At 34.0% G+C, this 22,050-nt stretch overlaps 1 protein-coding gene across 2 annotated transcripts in view; it reads left to right on the forward strand.

Annotated features, from left to right (window-relative positions):
- Positions 1-22,050, forward strand: part of LOC106668935 (protein C-ets-1) — a 231,794-nt gene that overhangs the window by 206,436 nt on the left and 3,308 nt on the right. For both annotated transcript variants that reach the window (XM_014398137.2, XM_014398138.2), the window contains 4 exons: positions 15,288-15,419; positions 15,490-15,717; positions 21,063-21,284; positions 21,361-21,658. In XM_014398137.2, the coding sequence (XP_014253623.1) occupies positions 15,288-15,419; positions 15,490-15,717; positions 21,063-21,284; positions 21,361-21,658 (880 nt within the window). The remainder of the gene's footprint in view (positions 1-15,287; positions 15,420-15,489; positions 15,718-21,062; positions 21,285-21,360; positions 21,659-22,050) is intronic.

The raw sequence follows: 22,050 nt of genomic DNA on the forward strand, positions 1-22,050 counted from the left end.
TATGAGTCTTGTTGTGTTTCTTAAAGTCGCCACAATTAGGAAACTTGTGATAAAAAAGAGATATGTGAAACATCGAAAGAAAAAAAAAGCGATAATATTCGGACTAGGATGACCGAGATATTAAACTGCGCTAACCTGTTGTGGATTCCTCCTGTCTTTCCTTAAATTCCATTTATGTATTGCATTAGGGGGTCCGGTTTTTAGGGCGATTTGTATATGCCACGAATTGATACTATTAAAGAAGTACAGTAGAGACCCGCTAGTCCTCGGGATCGAAAAAAAGCAAAAATCGAATTTGAGGAATAACTGCAATTAATGGAGAATCAAGCAGTAAAACAGGTCAGATAATCACCCCCAGGATGATCAGACGTTTACTTTGGAAAATATGCTGCAAGTTTCGAAAAAGCAGGACGAGGGCGATAGTGTAGTTATGTTTCGGTTTTTCCTCACCTTCAGTGTTTGTGTTTAATAATAATTTGTTTTAAAAACCACCACACAAGATGGCGACAAGCCAAAACTCGTCTGACAGACCAAAGACAACAGGCAAAACAAAACGCGCGGAAAGAACCAAATTCAAGGTTCAACTCGCAGACTTCACAATTTAGGATAAAAAGTACAGCGAAAAAATCAGTAGAGTTTGGAATGAGCAAAGCTACGATAGATAACTGTCCATTGATATTTTAATTTAATAAAATTCAAAATTTGTTTTCCCAGCTAAAATATTTTCTCTGACCAATACGCGTTCGGATTATCGGGACTCCCGGGGTGGTTCTACCCGTCCACAATACCCGTTAGCTGTATGACAGAAATTATTGTTGAATTTACATTAAAGAATAGAAAATACACAACCGTCAAATTTGTTCAAAGCACAAAAATTAATAAATAAAACGAAACTTTCTTTGGGTTTGTGTCGTTATTTCCGCTGTGAGATGGTCCTTGGACATCCGTCTATTCTTGCTGAGGCGTACTAGAATTTAATATTAACCCCTAATTCATGTACGTTCCAACTTCATTGAGAGATAATTTTGAAAAAAAAAAACGATTTTAGCAATGGTGATAATAAATCGCATTTAAATCGTACTCTCAGAAATCTATTATTCCTACTATTTATAAGTCTCCCCCCTCTACAAACATTGCATGAGAAGCCCAGAATGGCATTAAATATAAATGAGATTCAACTAGCCGCGACGGTGAAGCAACTTTTATTTTCCGACGGTTGTTTTTACATTTTGCATCATTTCCACTCCCATTTTTGAGAGGCCTTTCCACAGGAAAAGTCAGACTTGATCAATCTCATTTCAACTTACAATTATATTATTGATAAATAACGATAAAGGGTCGAGCGAGGATATTTCGGAAAATCTAAGAACTGAAAAATAATCGCTCTTCAGAAAGTTTTAAATTGGTTCGATTCGTTCAATTTGCACCTCGTGAAAGAACGAATGAAATAAAAGTATCCAATACGGTTGTTAATGTAATTTTAGTTTTATCTTGCGCTAATAATAAAATATTGTTTTACAACAACAGCGGTCAATACGAACGTCAGTTCTGAGTCATCAAAGAATATATAATAACGAATTATGCATAATAAATATAAAAATATTCAAAACTTATGTAAATCGTTCTTGTGAGCCGATTGGTTCTATTGTATTTAGTATGGTAAATAAATGAAACGAAAAATATAAGCCTACGCTATATCAGTGACTGATATATGCTCAAAATTATATTTAGGGTAAAGGATAATTTTAAGCCCAATTAAAAAGAAAAATTCAATGGGCCCCGCCCTCTTTTGTTTAGGAACTAAAGACAAGTCTAACGGTCCGTAAAAGAAGAATATTAAAAAAAAGACGTCCTAAAACGATCGTGATGATGCTACTTCTTTCTTTTTACATTTCTCGTAAAATGAGATGGAAAAGAAGACGGTTCTCTCAAGACGCCAGTTTTGCTCCGGTGAACCACGGAAAAATGGGAAAAGATACAAAATAGTAATAATCTTCTCCCTTGGTTTTATCGTGTCTGATCTTACACGGAATATACCACGAACATACGAACTCTTTTATTATATTATTATAACATTTAAGGTGTAATGTTGGGTATGTAATATACTGCGCTATTGTAAAGATCTATTGTACCACCGTTCTGCACATACAGCACACCGGTGAGTCCTACTCCGTCAGGAAATTTGATTAGTAGGCCAGGTTTGAATGGTTAAATTTCTTCTACGGTTGCGTTGTACATCCCAAAGCATTTCCTCCTGCGAACAACTGTAGCCTATAGTTTGTTAGTAGGTGTGCTGTCTCTTCTACTTGTTTGCAGACTCTTCAATCTGGGCTGTACCAATCTTCTTCAGATTCAGTCTGTAAAGGTCATAGGTTATAAGATTGTTTGTGTCCAATGAGTGAATTCCTCTGTTTCCTCATTTTCAGTTTGTCATTTTGTCTAAGGTACTCATTGACAGTGTGCCACAGAAGAGCACAGGACCCAGCAGAGGATGACTTAATTTTGCATACCTAATCTATTTAGTTAAGTTTTGCAACTCAGCACCATCTTTGAGCTAATGATGTGTGAACTTAGTACTTCGATGGTTGTTTTGTTATCTGACATCATAGCTGTACTCTTGTTTTTGAACTTTTTTTTTCAAATTGAACTGGGTACATCTCTCAATTGCATGGACTTCAGCCTGGAAGATACTGGTGTTTTCTCATGGGTTCAGTTTAGTGTACGGTTCCAGGAACTCCTGTATCTTCCTGCATTCTAGATCCGTCAGTATACCAACAGATGGTCCCGTTCTCCCCGGAGGGGCTTTTCCCTTTTTCCCATTCTTTTCGGTACTTAGATACTTAGATACCACAGGATGCGGAAATTTTGTTTCAACTCAAACATCCTGTCCATGTCGCCTCTCGGGGCAATAAGTATCGGATGTTCCTTAATTATGATGTTTATATTATTATAAAGAAATGTTTAAAATATGTACACATATTATGTTAATGAATAAATTATAAAGTGTCCAATTCGAAAATTTGAAAGAAAAATGCAAAATGTAATGGGGGAAACATATTTGCCTCTTGGATCTTTTTGCCATTTCGATTAATTTAGTTTTCCTTTTAGTAGGGACAGTTTTGGAAAATAAAATTTATTTTATATTTTCCAGTTGAATTTAAATCATATTAATGGTCGGTTATTGTAGTTACCACACCGGACTCCCGATTTTAAACTGCACGTTCATCCTAAAATTGAGAGGATGGCATGATGGAGAACCTGTAGTTTGATCCTTTCTGAACGTTTTGATCTCAGACCAAAACGAAAAGACTCAACTACACCCTCGTTTTGCTTTTTCAACCCTCCAAGCTTATTTTTCAACATAAACGTCTTTATGTCACCTGCAACCAGACCTGTTTTACTGCTGCTTGCTTTTGCGTTATTGAAATGATTCGGCTAGTTCGAACAGTGCTCGGTCCCAATCAGTTCTGACTATCAGGATCTTCCTGTACAAAACATTTGAATAAAAATGATAATTAATTATAATCCATCCGCCTTTTTTTATAGCGAGATATGGGTTTATCCTAATTTAAAAACTTGAAATACTGAAGACGCTTCTAGACGTTTTAGACTCTTTTCGGCCCTGGTACTGGGTCACATTCCGGTCTTATTCCGAACTGCCATATCGAACGAAATTAGGGTATCACCATTATCTAAATATTTAAACAAATACGATAGGCAGTTAAAATAAATTAATGTTTGAGCTTGTGTGAGAGGAGACAAGATACGACGAGCAATCGTCTTTTATAAACAAAATTTGACATTCATCATTCATAACGGTTTTGTAAATTGAACGATCTATTTATTGTGCAATTTATTATGTTGTCTAAATTGTTGTTTTTATAAACTTGTATTTATAAATAATAATGGTTTAAAAATGATAATAGAATTGTGAGATTTAGTTTTAAGGTCGGTGTGATAAACATGTTGTTTGGCCGTTTCCGATCATCCAGTTAATAGTCCTAGCTATAAATAGTACATTTTTTTGAGTCAAATTAACCCTTTTTAACTGCAAATTAACCATACCTTTAAAGCTCAAAAAAACCTTAGATGAATCGAAATGGACCCACTTCCCCCTTGATAATTCAAAGGTTTTCTTTGTAATATTCTTCTAAATTTTCACCTATTGTTATTTCTTTACAGTCTAAAGTTTCTTCGAATATTCTTTCGTTTGTTATGCTTGGTGTTTTGTCAATGTGTTCTCAGCACTGGTCACTTTGGAAAATCATTTAGTTTAGACAAAGGCCATATTTAAACAAAAACCGCCCCACGATTTTTTTTTTTTTTTAATAAGGGATAACAATGTTCAATTTTACAATTGATCTATTTCCGCATTTTCATTATTTTTGCGATGTTTTATATATGTAAAATTTAAGTAATAACTTGTGAAAATGTATGTCAACTCTTAATAATTTGATTTTCTTTTCTCTTGATAATTCTAATTATTTTTGTGGTTTCTTAGTTTTCGAATTATCAAGAATCGTCTGAATATGTTTTTTTTCACTTCGTTAACCTCGACATAAATTGTAAGAGTGAACCCACAATACAACTAAATATTACATATTGTAAGAAAATAAGTTTAAATTAGTGATTAATTTGTATATCAAATATTATTTAGGTACATTTTTAAAATAGGAAGTAAAACAAAATCTATTATATTATTTATGCATTTATCTCCATGTTTTATATTATATTTTTTATTTCAAATTTCTCAAACCAGTTTAGTTCCCTCCCTTTGGTGAAAAAGTATTGAAATTGTGTTTTGTTTGATTTAGATGGTCCTTAAATTCAGAAAATTTGTTCAGTTGAGGCGTGTTCTTGAATTATCCTTTTAATTTCTCTGCCGCTTTGTTCTGAATATTTAATATCGCAATCATTACAATTAAGTTTAAGTAGGTAAACCCCGCTTTTTGATAAGTTGTCAACCTTGTCTTTATGTTTTGAGAGAATGTTTCTAAGTGATCATGAACCTCTAAAACCTTCTTGTTTAGAATTTTACTTACTTTTTCTGATAGTTCCCAATGTATGGCAAGAAACGAAAACCTAATGATTGATTTTTGGTCGGGTGGCTTAGTTCGATTGTTGCTTCTTTTAAAGTTAATTTTTTATTATTTTTGACCTGTTGATAAATATTTCATGATATTCATTGTTTTTAACTAATTTTTTAATTGTTTGGAATTATTTTTTATAATTAGCAGGTGTTAATGGATGTTTCAACATACAACAGCTTTTTGGGTCCATGGGTGAGAAGAATCTGTTGGTATCATGATGTCTGAAGTTGTGGGTTTTCAATATATGTCTTTTTCAATTAAGTAGTTTATTTTGGACAGTTTTGAGTCTAAAAAGTTAAAACAACCATCTTTATTTATTCCAATGGAAAATTGATACTAGGAAGTAAAGAATTAATTAATTAGAGGTATTCTTTTAGATCCTTTAATGTTCCCGACCATATACATAAAATAGCGTCTACATAGCTTTTCCAAAAAAAAGGTTAATTTATTGTTTGGTTTCAAAAGAATTTTTTCTAACTTATCCATGAATATTTCGGCACAAAGTAGAGTAGGTTGGTAAACCTTTCATTTCATAAAATTATTTATTACATTTACATTAATTGTATACGACAACAGTTCTCTTTATCTGATTTAGCAAGAACGAATTTTGGGGTTAACTTTAAATTTGTTCTTGTTAAATTAAATAAAAAGAACTGTTCAACTCTCTTACGATGTAAATGTAAATAAATAAAACCATATTATATAATGAAATGGATACATAAATAACATGGTCAAAAAGATACAAAACCTTTTTACCAATATCTTGTTCATATTAGGCTGCCTCATAATTTTCTCTATGAGTTTGGGATAAAAAAAAATTCAAAATACGAAGCACGGTGCACTCAGCACCCAAGGGGTTGCTCTCTCTCTTTCTATCTCTCTCGTTCTCTCTCTACCTGTGTCGGGTTTGGCGTGTTTTCCCCCTGGGCCGAGAGCGAAGGTGGAGATGTCTGCCTTCCCCTGCCAGCCGTCCTGTCTTCATTGATGCCTCCCCACCACGGCCAGCGCCCCTCCCGGCAATTCGCCGATACCCCGGTCCACCACCAGTTCACGTCCCAACCCTGACTGGAAAACATGGTGCTTCAAGTTCTTGAACTTGTAAATTCCGCTCAAGAAGCCTTCTACGCCGACTGTCCCAACAACTCCTTTATTCTTCAGGAGCCGGATCCGAATTACGGTGAGTGGACAGTTTGATCTTATTGACCCTCCTTAGCATAGGTCGATACAAGTGGATTTTTATTAATTAGAGCCCGCTTATTAGTTCTTTCATGTACATGCAAAACACACACGTGTACACGCAAGTGCGCACAACATCGTTTTATTCCGAACAAGTGTGTGTGTGTGTGTGTGTGTGTGTGTAACGATGGTGCAGCGACACATTCTATATTTTTCTCAATTAACATGGCAACAAAGTACCAGTATTAAACCAACAGACACAGGACGAATACATGATATTTGATAAATATTCATTTCACAGGGCGTTATTTATTATTTTCATATAAGAAGAAAATTTCATCTACCATTTTTCTCTTCTATACGACAAACATGGACCTTTTGTTTTGAATACGTCCATTTTTAGTTGGATGTTCTGTTCATCGTAAAGCATAAAGTATAATAGAGGAAAATTATGTTATAAACGTGCAAAATGCCGTGGGAATATGATTTTGTTATTATTCTTTCTTCACGTCGTATAATTTATTGAATTAAAGTTTATTTCATATCGTTAAACGTAAAACACCACAGATCGACAATAAACACCACGGTTTCGAGTTATTAAAAAAATTGTATGTGAATAAAAAATAAAGGACCACGTACAATAGATGATAACGGGACAGGCTTTCTTTTTGCAATGAACAAATTCAGGTTCAAAGGGGCTTCAAAATACAAACAAAAATCGTGAAAATGAGAGAATTGGAACTTTTCAATGAGAAAGGATGGCGTTTAAATTCCACCGTGCCCACAATATCCACAAACGCATCCTTCCTCTAATTTGTTGAATGAAATCCTTTCGAGACAAAATTTAGCTCCAGTTACAGTTCAAAATGGTTACCTTTGTTTAAATATTCAAACAAGTCTTAGCTGTTTGTCCAATTATTGTAGGAATGTTAATGCCCAATTGAATTAACCTAATCAACAATTTTTTCTCTATTGCAGTCAAATTGTATTATGAACGATTGTCGAGTTTTAATTTTTGGTTACTTTTTTATTTACATCCAGTTGCTATTCATCAAAACAAAAAGTATTATGGGCATTGAACAATTATGCAAAAAAAGATCTATAAAGGTTTTTTTTAAATATTGACACAAAGAATGATATATTTCTAAAATTGGAAAATATAATTTTAAATGTTAAACAATACCAAAAATTACTTTAAAGTTTTTTTCAAGCAATAACAAATTAAACAATTAAACGTACTCTTAAAATCGTGATGTACAATCTATATTCTGGATGAACACGCAATAGTTAATTTATCAGAATTTTTATAGAGCTTTTTCAAATTCGGCGGTGGTTTTGTGTTGTTTGTAATGTTGGGTATACAACAAATACTATAAGGCAAAATATTGTGACAGAGGATAAAGAGAGATTATCGACCGACAAACGGAAACAACTTCAAAAAGGTAATTTTTCAAAGCAAAAACCTTCTCGGGTCGAAGGGAGAAATGTCTAAAATTCTTTGTAAAAGAATGAAAACTATATTAACAAAACTAAGTACGATGTATTTATGTGAAGGTGTCATGGGAAGAAAGACGCTTGCTCTTATATACAGGGTGATTCATTACTCGTACGACAAAGTTCGTCATGTTCTTCCACACGTCAACAAAAAAAATTCGTAATGAAGCATGATCCGATTCTAAACCTTCTGGCAGGTAGATATTCAACTATCTACGGTTCTCATCATAACCACGTAACTCCTGAACTATTCTTTTGGAGGAAATTAAAAAATAGCCTTAAATTTCATTTAAGAATACACACTTCTAGAACTTTAAATTTAACTTTTGGTAAAGAAAAATTCAACGTAAAAAAGAGACAAACATTGAACAATCAAAACAGAAAAATTACGTTAATTTTTTGCCTTTTTATTAGGTTAAAGTTAAGTTTTACAACTTCTGTATTGTTCTTTTTTTTTCTTTTGTCTGTGTTTAGTGGAGAAATTTGGTCCAATTTTTCTGTTTTGGTTGTTCGCTATGTTTATCGCCTCTTTTTTAGGTGTTTTGTTCCATTTTTCTACCTTTTTGTGCTTTTTATTAAGTTAAAGTTTGGAAATAAATTTTGACCAGGACAAAACGTTGAATTACTACGAACCTCATGCCCCCTTTTCACACCGTCACCACTTTTTCCCATTCAGCATAAAACTTTTGCGTTTTGGTTCGATGCAATTAAAGAAAAGGGTAGACTGCTAGCAAGCTTATTTAACAAAGAAGTGGTTATCAAATTTGCCAAGCTGTAACGTGAATTTTTGCAATGAAGTTGGAAATTTAGGTTTTTTACAAATTTGAAATTTAGCAGTTTTTGAAAGATGGTGTTTATTTTTTATTTTTTAACCAAAAATTAAATTGAAAGTTCTAGAAGTGTGCCTTCTCAAAGAAAATTTAACTCTTTTTTAGTATTTCCCCAAAAATGAATAGTTGAAGAGCTACGAGTAGATTTATGAGGAAAACCGTAGATAGATGAAAAAATTTGAATATCTGCAAAAGGGTTAAGGAATCGAACCATGGTTCATACGAATTTTTCTGTTGCATTTGAAGAAAGCAAAGTAAAGAAGCACCTGACGAACTTTGTCGTACGAGTAGTGAATCACCCTGCAAATTACAATTTAATTAGAACATTATAAATTATGTTAAATACGCTGGGAAAAGCAGTTGCTTAATTGATTTTTTTGTATGCCTGTTAAAGTTAATGTACACCCAAAAATCTAAATTTTTCATTACAATTCCCGTCCATTTTAAACTATTATCTACACCCCCCCCCCTTAAGAAAATGTTGGCGGTTTTAACCGGCGAAAGAATGTAGTGTTTTGTTTGAAATAATTCGTGGTATGGGCTAAGGAGAGCTACAGGTGGTTGGTAGAGCACGTGCTCGCTCAGCTCATCTGCTACTTAAAGCACCTGTTCCTTTTGTGGGACCACCTGCGCCTTATAACCCAATGCTACCATTCCATAATCCATACGCGGGCGATAACAGTGCACTGCGGTTTCTCACGATTCTTCCCTTCCGTCTTCACGGTAAATGTCAATATATGGAAAATTATAACCGCTTCACCTTTGTAAACAGCTTTTCTAGTCATGAATGAAAATGGAAAACAAACTAAAATTTTTATTAAAAATACTAACCGTCGTTCTGAGCGTTTTTCAATTAAATTGAGACCATTCACCAAAGAACAAGTAGCAAAACCTCCATTCTCCATCATATTTCAACCAAATCCTTTTTGTCCAATTCTTTATAAGATGAAAAAGACATTTCAAAGAATTTCGATCCTGAATCTTTGGACTTACCGTGCGAGACCACTGTTGTTATTTTAGAATTATAGTTGTCCAAAACTACTTACTAGGACGATGAAACAATTACTGAAATGGCAGCTTTGCCAAGAAAAGTATAGGAAATGTAACAACACATTTCAGCATTCAAGGTCTGTCGGTTTATTTATTTATTATCGTCCAATTTCGTCATTTTCTATTGAATTTGATGCCACTACAAACACTATTCAATTCGTGTGTTCCTTGATATAAAAAATTAAATTAAATTAGAACAAAGGTTTTATTAATTATTACTCATCCACTATCGTATGGGAGGGTGCTCGTTTCGGTACCAACATCTTAACCCTTTGTTCAAATTTCTCCAAAATTTGCACGTATGTTTATAATGGTTTAATTAAGATTTTTCTTTGGGATTTTTAAAAAATAATTAGAAAATATATTATTCAATGTCAAACTACTACAAAAATCTTTTTTCTTCTTCCAATTTTGAATTTTTTTTCATATGCAATTCTTGATAATTTCAAAGGACAAAGGGTGCCCCCATTCGATTCATATATCATATGAAAAATAGCTCAGCTCGCTGTGTTGCAGAGAATATGAAGAAGCTGTATCTGTGTGCGGAAAAAAGCGATTTTTCAGAAGCAAAAAGTGAAAACAACGCGGTTTTTGGCTCGTCGTTATCGATCGACTTTAATCTTTTATTGATTGTTGTAAATCATTATGACATAGTAATTAACGTACAACCATTGAAATCTTTTTTTTTTAATGTTATTAATGCTTCATTGTGCTTAGATGTCCTCAATCGAGCGTGTTGTAGGGTTTTAGTAATTTAGTCTTATTGTAAAATGCCTCCTCATTTCTCGTAGTTTATCAACACAAATACAGATTTGTATTACGACAGCGCACTGTCTACCGCAGGGGTCGGCAACCTTTTTCGGACGGCGGGCCATTTTCAAAATAAAATTTTTTATGCGGGCCGCACATTAAAATATAACTTAAATAGTGATTTTATATCATACGAGTATAAATATTATTATGGGGAGTAGGGATTACACTTGCGCAGTAAAATAGGTGTCCCACTATGCTTCTGTTAGCGCGCATTTTTGTCACCGGCCACATTTCGGCACGCTCACGCTCTATGTTTGTTGATTTTTCCTAAAATTATATTGGGCTTTGGCGGGCCGCGCAAAAAGTTGTAAAGGGCAGCAGGTTGCCGACCCCTGGACTCTACCGCAACGATCCGCACTTATTTCTGGTTTTCAGTCATAGTCGCTTACCATGAACATCAATCGTAACATCTTTTTGCTTTTGGATAAAACCAAAGGGTTAAAAATGTTTGGTGATTAGTGACCGTTAAGATCGATGAAGATGATCTCAATAAAGATCGAAACTTTGGCACGATAAAGAAAATGTTTTTCTGAAACCTACATCACACCAGACCGCATCCCACGATTTCTGAATAATTACCAAAGGGTTAAGTAGTTAAGCAAGGAGCATAATCTGTAAAGAGGATTAACAGGCGAAATTAATCCAACATAAATTTACTGAAATCCTCCCAAAGAAGCCGTAAGCCCCACTAAAGATTTTGGCTACCATTGAATTTTTGGGTTTGGATGTTGTGTTATTGTTGTAGAGCGGGTGTTATTATTGTGATGTTTGTTATTGTGTTTCATTCATTTAATTACTAATGATGATAAAATTTAGGTACAGTCCATGTCACTTGAGAATAGTATGATGATGATGGTGTTGGTAGAAGGAGAATAGGAGGTATGGATGTTCCCCAAAGCCATCGGGCTTATTGTACTTTCCTAGTTGCTTAGTTCAATCCGTGGATTCATTCCTTCTTTTAAGGAGAATTAGGTCATTGACTGTTGTTGCTACAATTCCATTTCCTGCGAGGTTCTGTCTCCATTGAGCGGGTGCTTCGCATTCGAATATTTGGATGGCAGTTTCTTCCTCCTCATCGCATAACGTACAAATGGCGGAGCCTTCATTGAACCCAATATGCGTAAGATTTTCTTGTATACAAGTTGGTAAGGGTGAAATCACAAAATTTGTCCAAACTGCACCCCAATAATTGTTACAGTATTTTGGTGGTGTATGAATGATCAAATCCATTGAACTTTTTTTCCAACTGATGACTCAGTATAGCTGCTAGCAAGTCCTACCCAAAAATTGTATGAAGCCTATGAAAATTGGCTCTGCGCTGCTATATCGTCATCTTCAGTGTATCTGTATAATTTTTGTGATAGGCACAGCAAAAACGACTAACTTACAGGTTCACTAGCCCTAACGCTCTAAGAAATCACACATTATTACAAGACCACCCCGGCCGGCCAGCTCCTTCACCAATATGAGAGTTATAAACAGATTCGAATCTAGTAGGACGTTGTGTTTGATAACCTATCGAACTGAGAAATTATATTTAGATGGTTAATGGAGAAAAGAAAATCCGAAGTGTTTCGTGGAAAAAACTTAATTATACGTTCCTCAGAACCCCAGCCATTTCTCAATTTGATTATCTCCTTATAACGGACGATTCACTACAACTATCGCCGTGACTAAATAAAAGTCCTTTTAAGCAGGTGGGGCATTGTTTTCCCCAGGCTGCTTAACTTTCTTTCTACTATCAAATTTAATTAGTATATCTTAGAAATAGAAAATATTTTTTAAAAGTGTAAGAATGCGTATGAAGGAGTAATCCGTAACTAACTATGTACCATCTGCCAAAATGTAATAAATTTTTATTTATTTTGGATGTTTTTCTTAAGAAGCTTCTTTCATTGGAAAACCATTTCGCCTTGTGATCTGCGAGGTGAACCTGTAATTAGGTGGTTATCGATCATTTTTGGTCTATCCTCTCTGAGTTTTCGGCTTTTTGCCATCTTCAGTCTGTTCGTCGTATTATAATCTGTAACTAGTTAGCTGTTTTAACCCTTTCTTCCCCAACGTTGCCTCCGAATTACACCAAATTTAGCAAATTTTTTGAAAGGTCCCGTGAGTTTAGACTTTAGAGCGTAGTATTGTTTCTGCTCTGTTATTGCCCATGTATTGTCGACATTTATTTATTTGTCGCCAATCTAAACTCTTTGTAACTAAACTGACAGGATTTCCCGCTAATCTTTGAACAAAATTGCTAAAAAGTTCCTCTTGCTCTTAGGAAACATTGACCATGAAGGGTTAAAAACTGTTTGTTTTTACTGTTAAAAACTGACTAAAAACTAAATCTGAAGACTGCTTGATTAAAAAAAAAATATTTGAAACATAAATTAATCGTTCTTGGATAAAATAAGCGCCTTGATTAAACATTAAAGTTGAAAATGAAGGATAAAAATAGTTCAAAGGATGTAAAGCTTTTGATGAATTTGGAATGGTGCAATTGGTAGGACGATCTCAGTGGGCTGGGAAAGGTGTGATCGACGGTTTGCGTGGAAGGGGCTGGAGAAGGCTTTCCATTGGAGTTCTCCAGCGCTTGCGCCTCCCTTTTTTTCTGTTTTGTGTATTTCTATCGGGACGATGGTTCATCCCAGGGGGCCATGGGTCGGGCCGATACTCTTTTGTACCGCCTCGGCATTGTCTGGCCCTTTAAACCAATCGCCTACCTGACTCCGCCATTCTGGAAAGGAAGTTCAGGTGGTTTTGTCTTAGTATAATTCAAATTGTTTTAGTTCTGTGAATACTGAAAGATACAAATTCAAATTGTTTTAGTTATGTGAATACTGAAAGATACACCAAACTTTTCTTGTTTAGTTTTTACTAATTTTATTATTTTTAAGAGAAGTTTTAAAATATTAATGACTATTTTTTAATGTTTTTTCATCGAAAAATAAAATTTTTAGCCATTAAACATTAATTTTACATTGATAATAACTGTATTTACAGTTAAGTCAGTGTTTACAGAAGTATGAAAATCTTACTTGAACTTTAGACAAGAGCTTTAGTTTACTCGTAAAAGATTATCTTCTGAGCGATTTTGTATTTCTTTCCCTTAAGGTTCAATAAAAATGAACCTAATAGGGTTTCCAATGCTCTTTCCAGTGGAGTAAACGAATTTACGAAAGGATTAACATTTCATTAAATAAGTTGTTCTTTAGGAATTAGGAACTTCCTGAAATATTGACGTCTATTCAAGGTACACTCTGTATAGAACGAATATTTACAAATGCCTAATTTGTAACCTTTAAAGGGCCTAATTAATAGCCTAATTTACGAATGAAAGAGAAAAATATTATTCATAAAATAATTTAAAAAATATTGAAATAACTATACAGGGTGAATTGCTACTCGTGCTACAAACTTCTCCAGTAGATTCTTCACCCTAAAATGAACAAAAAAGTTCATATTGTCCATGGTCCGATTCTCAACCATTTCAGNACGGAATGTGTGTATTGTATGGATGTATTTATGTGTATGAATGTATTTATCTGTATGAATGTAGTGTTTGTAAATAGAAGTGTAAATAGAATATTGACTTGACTTAGTTTGGGGCTGAAATGACCCAGATGTCGGAAGCCCCAGTAAAAAAAAAAAAAAAAAAAATTAACGATTGTACCGCGAGACTGTACGATCCACAGGTGTGATTCAAGGTTAATATCCACTTTTATTATTTTTATTATGTTATTCTTAATTATACATAGACTCAATTAATTATACACATTTTTTCGAAATGAAATCAAGTAATTGAGTTTTGGTTTTGTTATTCGTTTTCCTTGCGACATTTAAGCCATCGCACAGCCGTTAGTCAGGCTCGATTCGAACATGGCCTAGAAACCGTATAAGAAGGAAATGGTTAAGCATTATTATAATAATTTAGTAATATTAAGGTATTTTTCTATTTTTTTATCTTTTATCTTTAATCACTTATTAATAATTAATTTCTTACAGTATTTGCTATTATAATATTTACTTCAGTTATAATTCCCGCTTTTCGCACGTTCAAATTGAGCGCTATTAAAAAACCAGCTTCTCATTGGAACGTCGCGTTGGCGGGGGTATCGGCGGATTCATTTTTGCAATTCATGTCGAGAGACGTGGTTGTAGAAATCCTTCAACCTGACGATGGGCTAAGGGCTCGAAATCCGGATCGTTGGAAAACAACTTACTGTGATTAGGAACTATCTTTTTTAAAAAAAGGATTGAACACCGCACTCACTCCATCATTCATTATTTCTATGGTTAAGCAGTTTCCTTTTACCATGCGAACACAATCAACGGGATTTAAAATGTGTTAATTGCGGTCTTGTAGAAATGTGCATTTCTTCAAGTTGGAAATTTACAGATTTAAAATTTCTTATTACCTAAAAATTAAGGAAGTTGATTAATTCTCGTTCAATAAATTACAGATTATAGGGTTAAAAGTTTTGTTATTTTTAGTGTTCCAGCGTTTTGAATGTTGATATCGTTGATGTTTATGAAACTAGTATAGTATAGGTCTACAATTTATAGCACTAGGCTGGTTTTTGGAAGATTCGCGCTTGTCCTTAATTTACACCGTGTATATGACTTCTCGTGCCAATTGGCTTCGTCGTAGCCGCGTCGCTAGACGTCGCCAGGGCAGTTGGGACGTTGTTTCATTGACACAGACAATCTTTCAATAAGACTGATTGTGAGTCAACCCCAAGGCCGGTAAAGTGTAATTGCCGAGGTGGTCATCTCCAACGCCTCGTAGCCCACCTTGCCCGTTCTAATTGTAAATTTATTCACGTTCGCCAATTTTCGACAGGTGGTTACAACCAGCTGAGGAGTCCGCTGTGTCCCGAGGGAACCAAGGATGGCAGCCCACCGCCCACCTCGCAAGCCCCTCCGGCCTTTTTGCAGCTTAGGACCCAACCACCCATCTACCATATAAAACAAAGTATGTAATCTCAAAATTACTGTTGTTTTCCTACTCAGTTACACGTACATTTACGTCTTTTTTTTGGCAGACGGTTACAGCCAACTGGGTGAGGGCTCAGGAGGGGGCGACGAAGGAGGAGGATACCCTCCGACGGCACCTACGCCTCACGACACCTCCGAATACCAGACCCTGGACACGACGCATCAACCGCCACCCTACCTCGAATCAAGCTCTCCGGAATTCTATTCGCCGACCGCCACGCACCAAGTGCTTGAACATAAATTTCAACCGCAGTACCCAAAGAGTTATATCAGAGGTAAGCATTTAACATTTACTACAACTTAAAACTTTTAGCTTCAAATAGCGTCAGTTCGAAGGGCATCGTTGTTACTTAAGCATTTGCTCTTTCTAAAGTGGTAATCAAGGATGTGAAATTTGTCACGCCTTCATTTAAACTTAGCGTTTATCCGAGTAGATCATTTTGACTCGTCTACTTCGTTTTCTTATCACACTTTGCGTTAAAAGCCCGATGTAATTATTTACTGATTTCAATCTTGACATAAGATATGCTCGCGTGTGTCAGGCTTGAAATCAAATCAATTTTAATACAGAATGATAGTGTGACAGAGAGGCAGAGCTTCCGACTGATAATATGGAAATACAAAAGAAATTTATGAAATTCACGAGAGATTTTTTGTCACGTAGAAAACTTTAATATATAACTAAATTTCCCATCCTTTGCATTTCATTTCAACGATTTCAATTTGAATTGGATCTTATACATCGAATGGTTTGACCATTTTCTGTGCATTATTTTGTCACATTTTACACATCGAGCAACCATTTAAGACGGCAAGACACCGAAACAAATCTGACAACAAAACCGGCTAGAATAGGCTGACTAAAGTGATGTTTTATTTATTTATTTTTTTTTTCAATTTTTAAATTTAAATACCGTTTTTTGTTCGTCTCGGATCATCCTAGTCTGCCCAGTCTCGCTAGTTTTGTCTGTCGATCGTTGTTTTTTTTTTCGTCCGGCTCCTCACGTTTTGTCTACCTCGCATTTATTTTATTACCACTATCTTTGATGTTAAAAATTAAAAAATTATCTAACCTAAACTAACCTAATTTGGGTGCTAAGAGTTCTTGATATACTACTATATATTGTTAAAACCCCACTCTTACAGTTACACTAAAATTATGTACAGCCCAAGCCTACAGTTCGAATCCCGGTAAGGCATTTTACCTTGACACCCTCTCTTCACTCCAATAAATCCTACAGCCGAAGGTCGTGGGTTCGAATCCCGCTCGTGACACTTAACTTTTCCTTTCAACCAAGACCTTACATAAAAAAAGAACAATTAATTGAAATAAGTGATTTGGTCAATCAGACCACTAAATATAATGAAATTAAAAATAATATTATCACTCTAGATGTAGAGTCTGTCTTGTATAGTCGGTATAGTACATATTATCGTTCTATACGTAAATTTAATTAGAATGAGCCAAATTTCGATATTAAGAAATGAAGACTTATTGAACAGCTCGTTTAACTAACAAAAATATGCGCAGTATTTATTGTTAAGAGTAGTAATTTTATTTCAATTCGGATAAGGTGTGTACTTTATATACCTCTCGGGCTCGTAATGACGTAAAACACTTTTTTTTAACTGCCCTTTCTTGATTTCTTTTAGAGCAAAATATTTATGAAAATATTTCTAGCATTCGGACCTAGAAAACGTAATATTAGTATTATAATTAACATTCTGATGACTTGAAAAACAACATAAATGACATTTTTACGTTCTGTATATTAATATAATTTCAATATAATGTTGCTCTTATTCCTATGTCATATTTTATGTTTACTTTATTTACATATTATGTTCTGTTTTACCAACTTCCTTTGTATGCCTCAATTGGCAATAAAAAAGTAATAATAAAATAATTCCTCGCGTTCTGCTACTATGTACTTTACAAGTACCAGATGGAGGCTGATTATAACAAACCTGAAGCTTATTATAAAATTAGAGAAGCACAATATATCTCAAGTCGAGGTGCAGAAGGCCTTGTGGCCGCCTCTTTTGTTCCTTTCCCTGTCCCTACATACATCGTCTGTGAGCGATCGGTGTTGTTGAATCGCATTTCGCCAGTACAAGAGGAAATTTCCATCCTCACATAATCGAAACAGCATTAATTTAAAAATAAAACACAGTTTACCCCTGTTGACCTTGGTTAAATTGTATATCTTTAAAAAAACGTATATTCAAGGATAATCCTATTTCCTTTGTCTTGAATATATTATGAAAAAAAATAGTAAAAAATTATTAATTGCAGTAAAATTTAACCTGGTACTGCAATAAAAATAAATGATGCACGGTTGCTTAATGAAACAGTCGAAAACTAAGTAACCGATAAGTCATTGGTAATTGGGAAGACAGCCCGAATAAAATTTGAGACGGAAAGTGAAATCCATTAGTAAACTATTGTTAGAAAGTGTTCATTATAAATATTAAATGAATAAAGAGAGTTACATTTACCTCATTGCATTATAAGAGAGGTCATAAGCGCTGGCTAAGGTCAATGTGGTGAACTGTGTGGGAATTTCTTTGTTCGTCGCCATCTTCCTTCTTGAGACGCCATTTTTAATTTTCGCTTGGGTGCGTACCACAGTTGGTCGGTTTGAGCTCACCTCTCTTCCAAATAGACACAAATAATTCGATCCAGTTCAAAAGAATTCAAGGCGAATTTACGACAAAAACTCAAAGCGAAGGGTCAAATTTTCAAAAAAAATCCCAGTCGTATTTTAAAGATGCCAATGACATGAAGACCTGGATTGTATCAACATTGTCAGATTTATCACCATTTTTGAATAATTCGATTTCTTTTAAATACATTTTAAGAAATATTAAGTAATTAGTACACAAGTCTGTAGTTACTTAGTCTCTGGTCAAACGACTGAGAATACTCATTTGGTTTCTTTTTAATATTTAACTTTATGCCGTTTTTAATGTTGTCGTAAATTATTTTAATAAGGATTTTAGCGATTTTGTTTGGTAGAAGAGCGTTGATTCTAAAAAGCCCAGTATATTATATTACAAAAAAATTTAAATATACAGGAATTTTATTTTTAATGCTTTAAAGAAAGGGCGAGTTAGAAATTAAAAAGGTAGTTTGGTGCGAAAAGAGTTAAATTCAAATTAAAAAGAATTGATTTGAAGTTAAAGAGGGTTACTTTGTTTTGCTAGAAAGGTTAATTTTAAGTTAAAAAATGTTTGATTAAAAATTAGAGAAGGGTTAAATTTAAATTAAAACGTGTTGATCTGAAGTTAAAAGGGTTCATTTGAAATTAAAGAGGGTTATTGTGGCCCGAGAACTGTTAATATCAAATGAAAATGGTTGATGTATCGTTAAAAAAGCTAATTTTGTGCGATAAAAGTTCATAAAGAAAAGGTTGATTGGAAATTAAAAAGGGTTATATTCAAATTAAAAAGGGCTGATTTGAAGTTAAAAAGGGTTATTTTGGTGCGAGAAAGGTTAATTACAAAGTAAAATCAGGTGCGAAAAGGGTTCATTCCAAATTACAAAGGGTTAAGGTCAAATTAAAAAGAGTTGATTTGAAATTAAAAAGGGTTAATTTCAAATTAAAATGGGCTGATTTGAAGTTAAAAAGGGTTATTTTGGTGCGAGAAAGGTTAATTTCAAAGTAAAATCAGGTGCGAAAAGGGTTCATTCCAAATTACAAAGGGTTAATTTCAAATTAAAATGGGTTGATCTAAAGTTAAAAAGGAATTCGAAATGAAAAATGGTTATTTTAGCGGGATAAAGCTTTACCAGTCGGCATGCATTTCTTGAACAGTTTACAAAGGATGGACAAAATCCTGGCCACGTTTTATTGTTGTAAACACATTTAAGTAATATTAAGTCAAGTCCATAGTTTCGTAGACTCTGGTCTACGGTGCTATGCAGTTCTCCAGTTCGCAAGCCGGCCAACGAAGATTCATAGTTAACTTATAAGAAAAAAAAATTACTGCAATTTGCTAAATTCAGGCCCTCACAAATAAATAATGTTAATTTCCAAATTCACTAATTTCGTGGTCCGCTTGACCAATTAATATATTACAATTAATTAAGGTTTTTAGTTGAGATAAAAAAAGTCCCGCTCGTGCCATTGACTTTTTTATCTCAACTAAAAACCTTAATTAATTGTTAATTTCTAAGTACAAAACGTGAATCTTTATGAAATCTTAAGACTTTCGTAAAATTGCCAGGCAAAAAATTATAAATAAAGAAAAACAAAGTCACACTCACAATTCAATAGTTATTGTTGTCCATTATTGGTTTATTATTTTTTATCTGTGCAAGTCTCAAACTAGCTGACAAAGCCCTCTTAATTGATAAACAAACCTGTGTTTTTTTCTTCTACTGGCCCTTTAAATTTACCTTCTATAGAATTACTTGGAAAATAAATGGAATGTTTTGTTTTTGTTATGAGTTAATCGCCTGTCTGAGGTTTCTCAGTTTTGTCTACAAACCTGGAACTTTATTTATTTATATTTATTTTGAATGGAATTCTTCTAATTGTCCAGTTCTTTCTCGTAATTTTGGATTTACGTTATACCGCTGACAGTGCTTGTAAACTTTAAAAAGATTTTTTTTTCAAAGAGGATAGTAAAAAGAACATTCAAACCATTTTGACTATTTTTTATCCATAAATCATTAATCATTTATGGTTCTTTCAATTTGACGGCACTCGTTAAGCGCCTGTTAATCAGTATACATTTCAACCTCTGCACTTCTGCGGTGAAAAGCTATTTGTTAATAAAAAGAAAGTAGGTGTCAAACAAAATGCAGAATTGATCCACAACGGTTTTGGTCGAATTTCCTTTCTTTAGTTCAGATGTTTTCGGCAGTTTTTCCCGTGGTCGGCTTTTGCTTAGAATCAAAGGTTCATTGTCCAGATCGACGGCCATTTTCTTAAGGCTGCCACGATTATTTATTATTTGTCGTTCTATATAAAAAAGATAGGGTTAAGAAACAAAAAGTGCACAAAATTATTACATATTTTATTTTATTTTCGTCTTTTACATTATTTTTTAAATTGTAATGACATTTTATTATTAAAAAATTTCAAACTGCATGACTGCCTCCAATTGAATTGTTTAAAATACAAATCCAATAAACTGCGTATAAATAGTCAAACGACAAAACTCGTCATCATCAAATTAACAACTTTATCCCCTTCACTCAATCTTCTGTTGATAGTGTGAAATCAGTGAGATGTTTCATGTTGTATACAACGCTATTATCTGTTCTAATTTCGTTTTACATAACACCTTCCATTTATAGAAATAAATAATTAATCTATATGCATGGAAGATTCCATAGACATTAAGCAGTTTTGATTGAATGAATAGTTTTCACAGTTTGATGAACAACGTTCAATCATAATAATAGCACTTGGTTTAAATATTTATTAAAACAAGCAGATAAGCTTTCATTACATATTTTTCTACTATCAATTACACATAATGTTACTCATACATGTGTATTTTTTTTACATCATAGATGGGATTGCTGATAAGAGCAACCATCATATGATGGAATACTATTTTTTTTAATGATGAATTTTAACTTTAAATATTGCCGTTTCGTCAACAGGAAGATATCCTCAGCATGATGGCTACAATGAGTCATACTCTTCGTATGAGACTACTCAGTTCCAGACAGTACCTAGCTCAGCCGGTGGCGGAGGGTCTGGTTCGGATTGGGCAGGAGATATTGGATCCCAATTGCCACACCCGGCATTTTTGTCTCATCACCCCTCGACAAACCCCGACTCCAAAGCTTTTCTTCAACCAGCAATACATCCAGGATATTCAGGTACATTGCATTTCACTTTTAAAAAAATCAAGTAGTAAACTTGTGTAACAGTTCAATTCAAATTTAAATCTTTAAGGTGTTGGACCGTGCTTCACTGGCTCAGGGCCAATTCAACTGTGGCAGTTCTTGTTGGAATTGCTAACAGATAAGTCTTGCCAAAGCTTCATCTCTTGGACAGGGGACGGGTGGGAATTCAAGCTTACCGACCCTGACGAAGTTGCTCGACGATGGGGTGTCAGGAAAAACAAGCCAAAAATGAATTACGAAAAGCTCAGTAGAGGCCTACGTTACTATTACGACAAAAATATCATTCACAAAACTGCAGGCAAGAGATACGTCTACCGCTTTGTTTGTGATCTCCAAAATCTTCTTGGGTAAGTTCAAACTTATTCATTTCATTGCTTATTTTGATTGTTAACACTGTAGGATAAAGAAATAAAAGAAAAGGTGGTTTATAATAGCTATTAATTTTTACAGTTTGAATTCTGAAATGTCTACTTGACTACAGGTTTTACAAGTATATAGCATTGTACGAGAACAAGCGTTAGTGCGCATGTTCCGCCTTTTTCATAACAATTCAAATTTACATTCCAACATTTCCCCTTAAATTTGAATCTACAAATAATTAAACAAATATTTCTAATAGAGTGTTTTAACATATTAAACAAAACATTTTAAAACAAAAATTTTCTTCTTAATTTTTCAAAGTTAGCAGGAGACAAGATTTAGTAAAAGCATCTGCTAATTGTACTTCTACTACTAAGTT

Source organism: Cimex lectularius, unplaced genomic scaffold, assembly GCF_000648675.2.
Source record: "Cimex lectularius strain Harlan isolate CLEC.00 unplaced genomic scaffold, Clec_2.1 scaffold29, whole genome shotgun sequence".
NCBI classification, from domain to species: Eukaryota; Metazoa; Arthropoda; class Insecta; order Hemiptera; family Cimicidae; genus Cimex; species Cimex lectularius.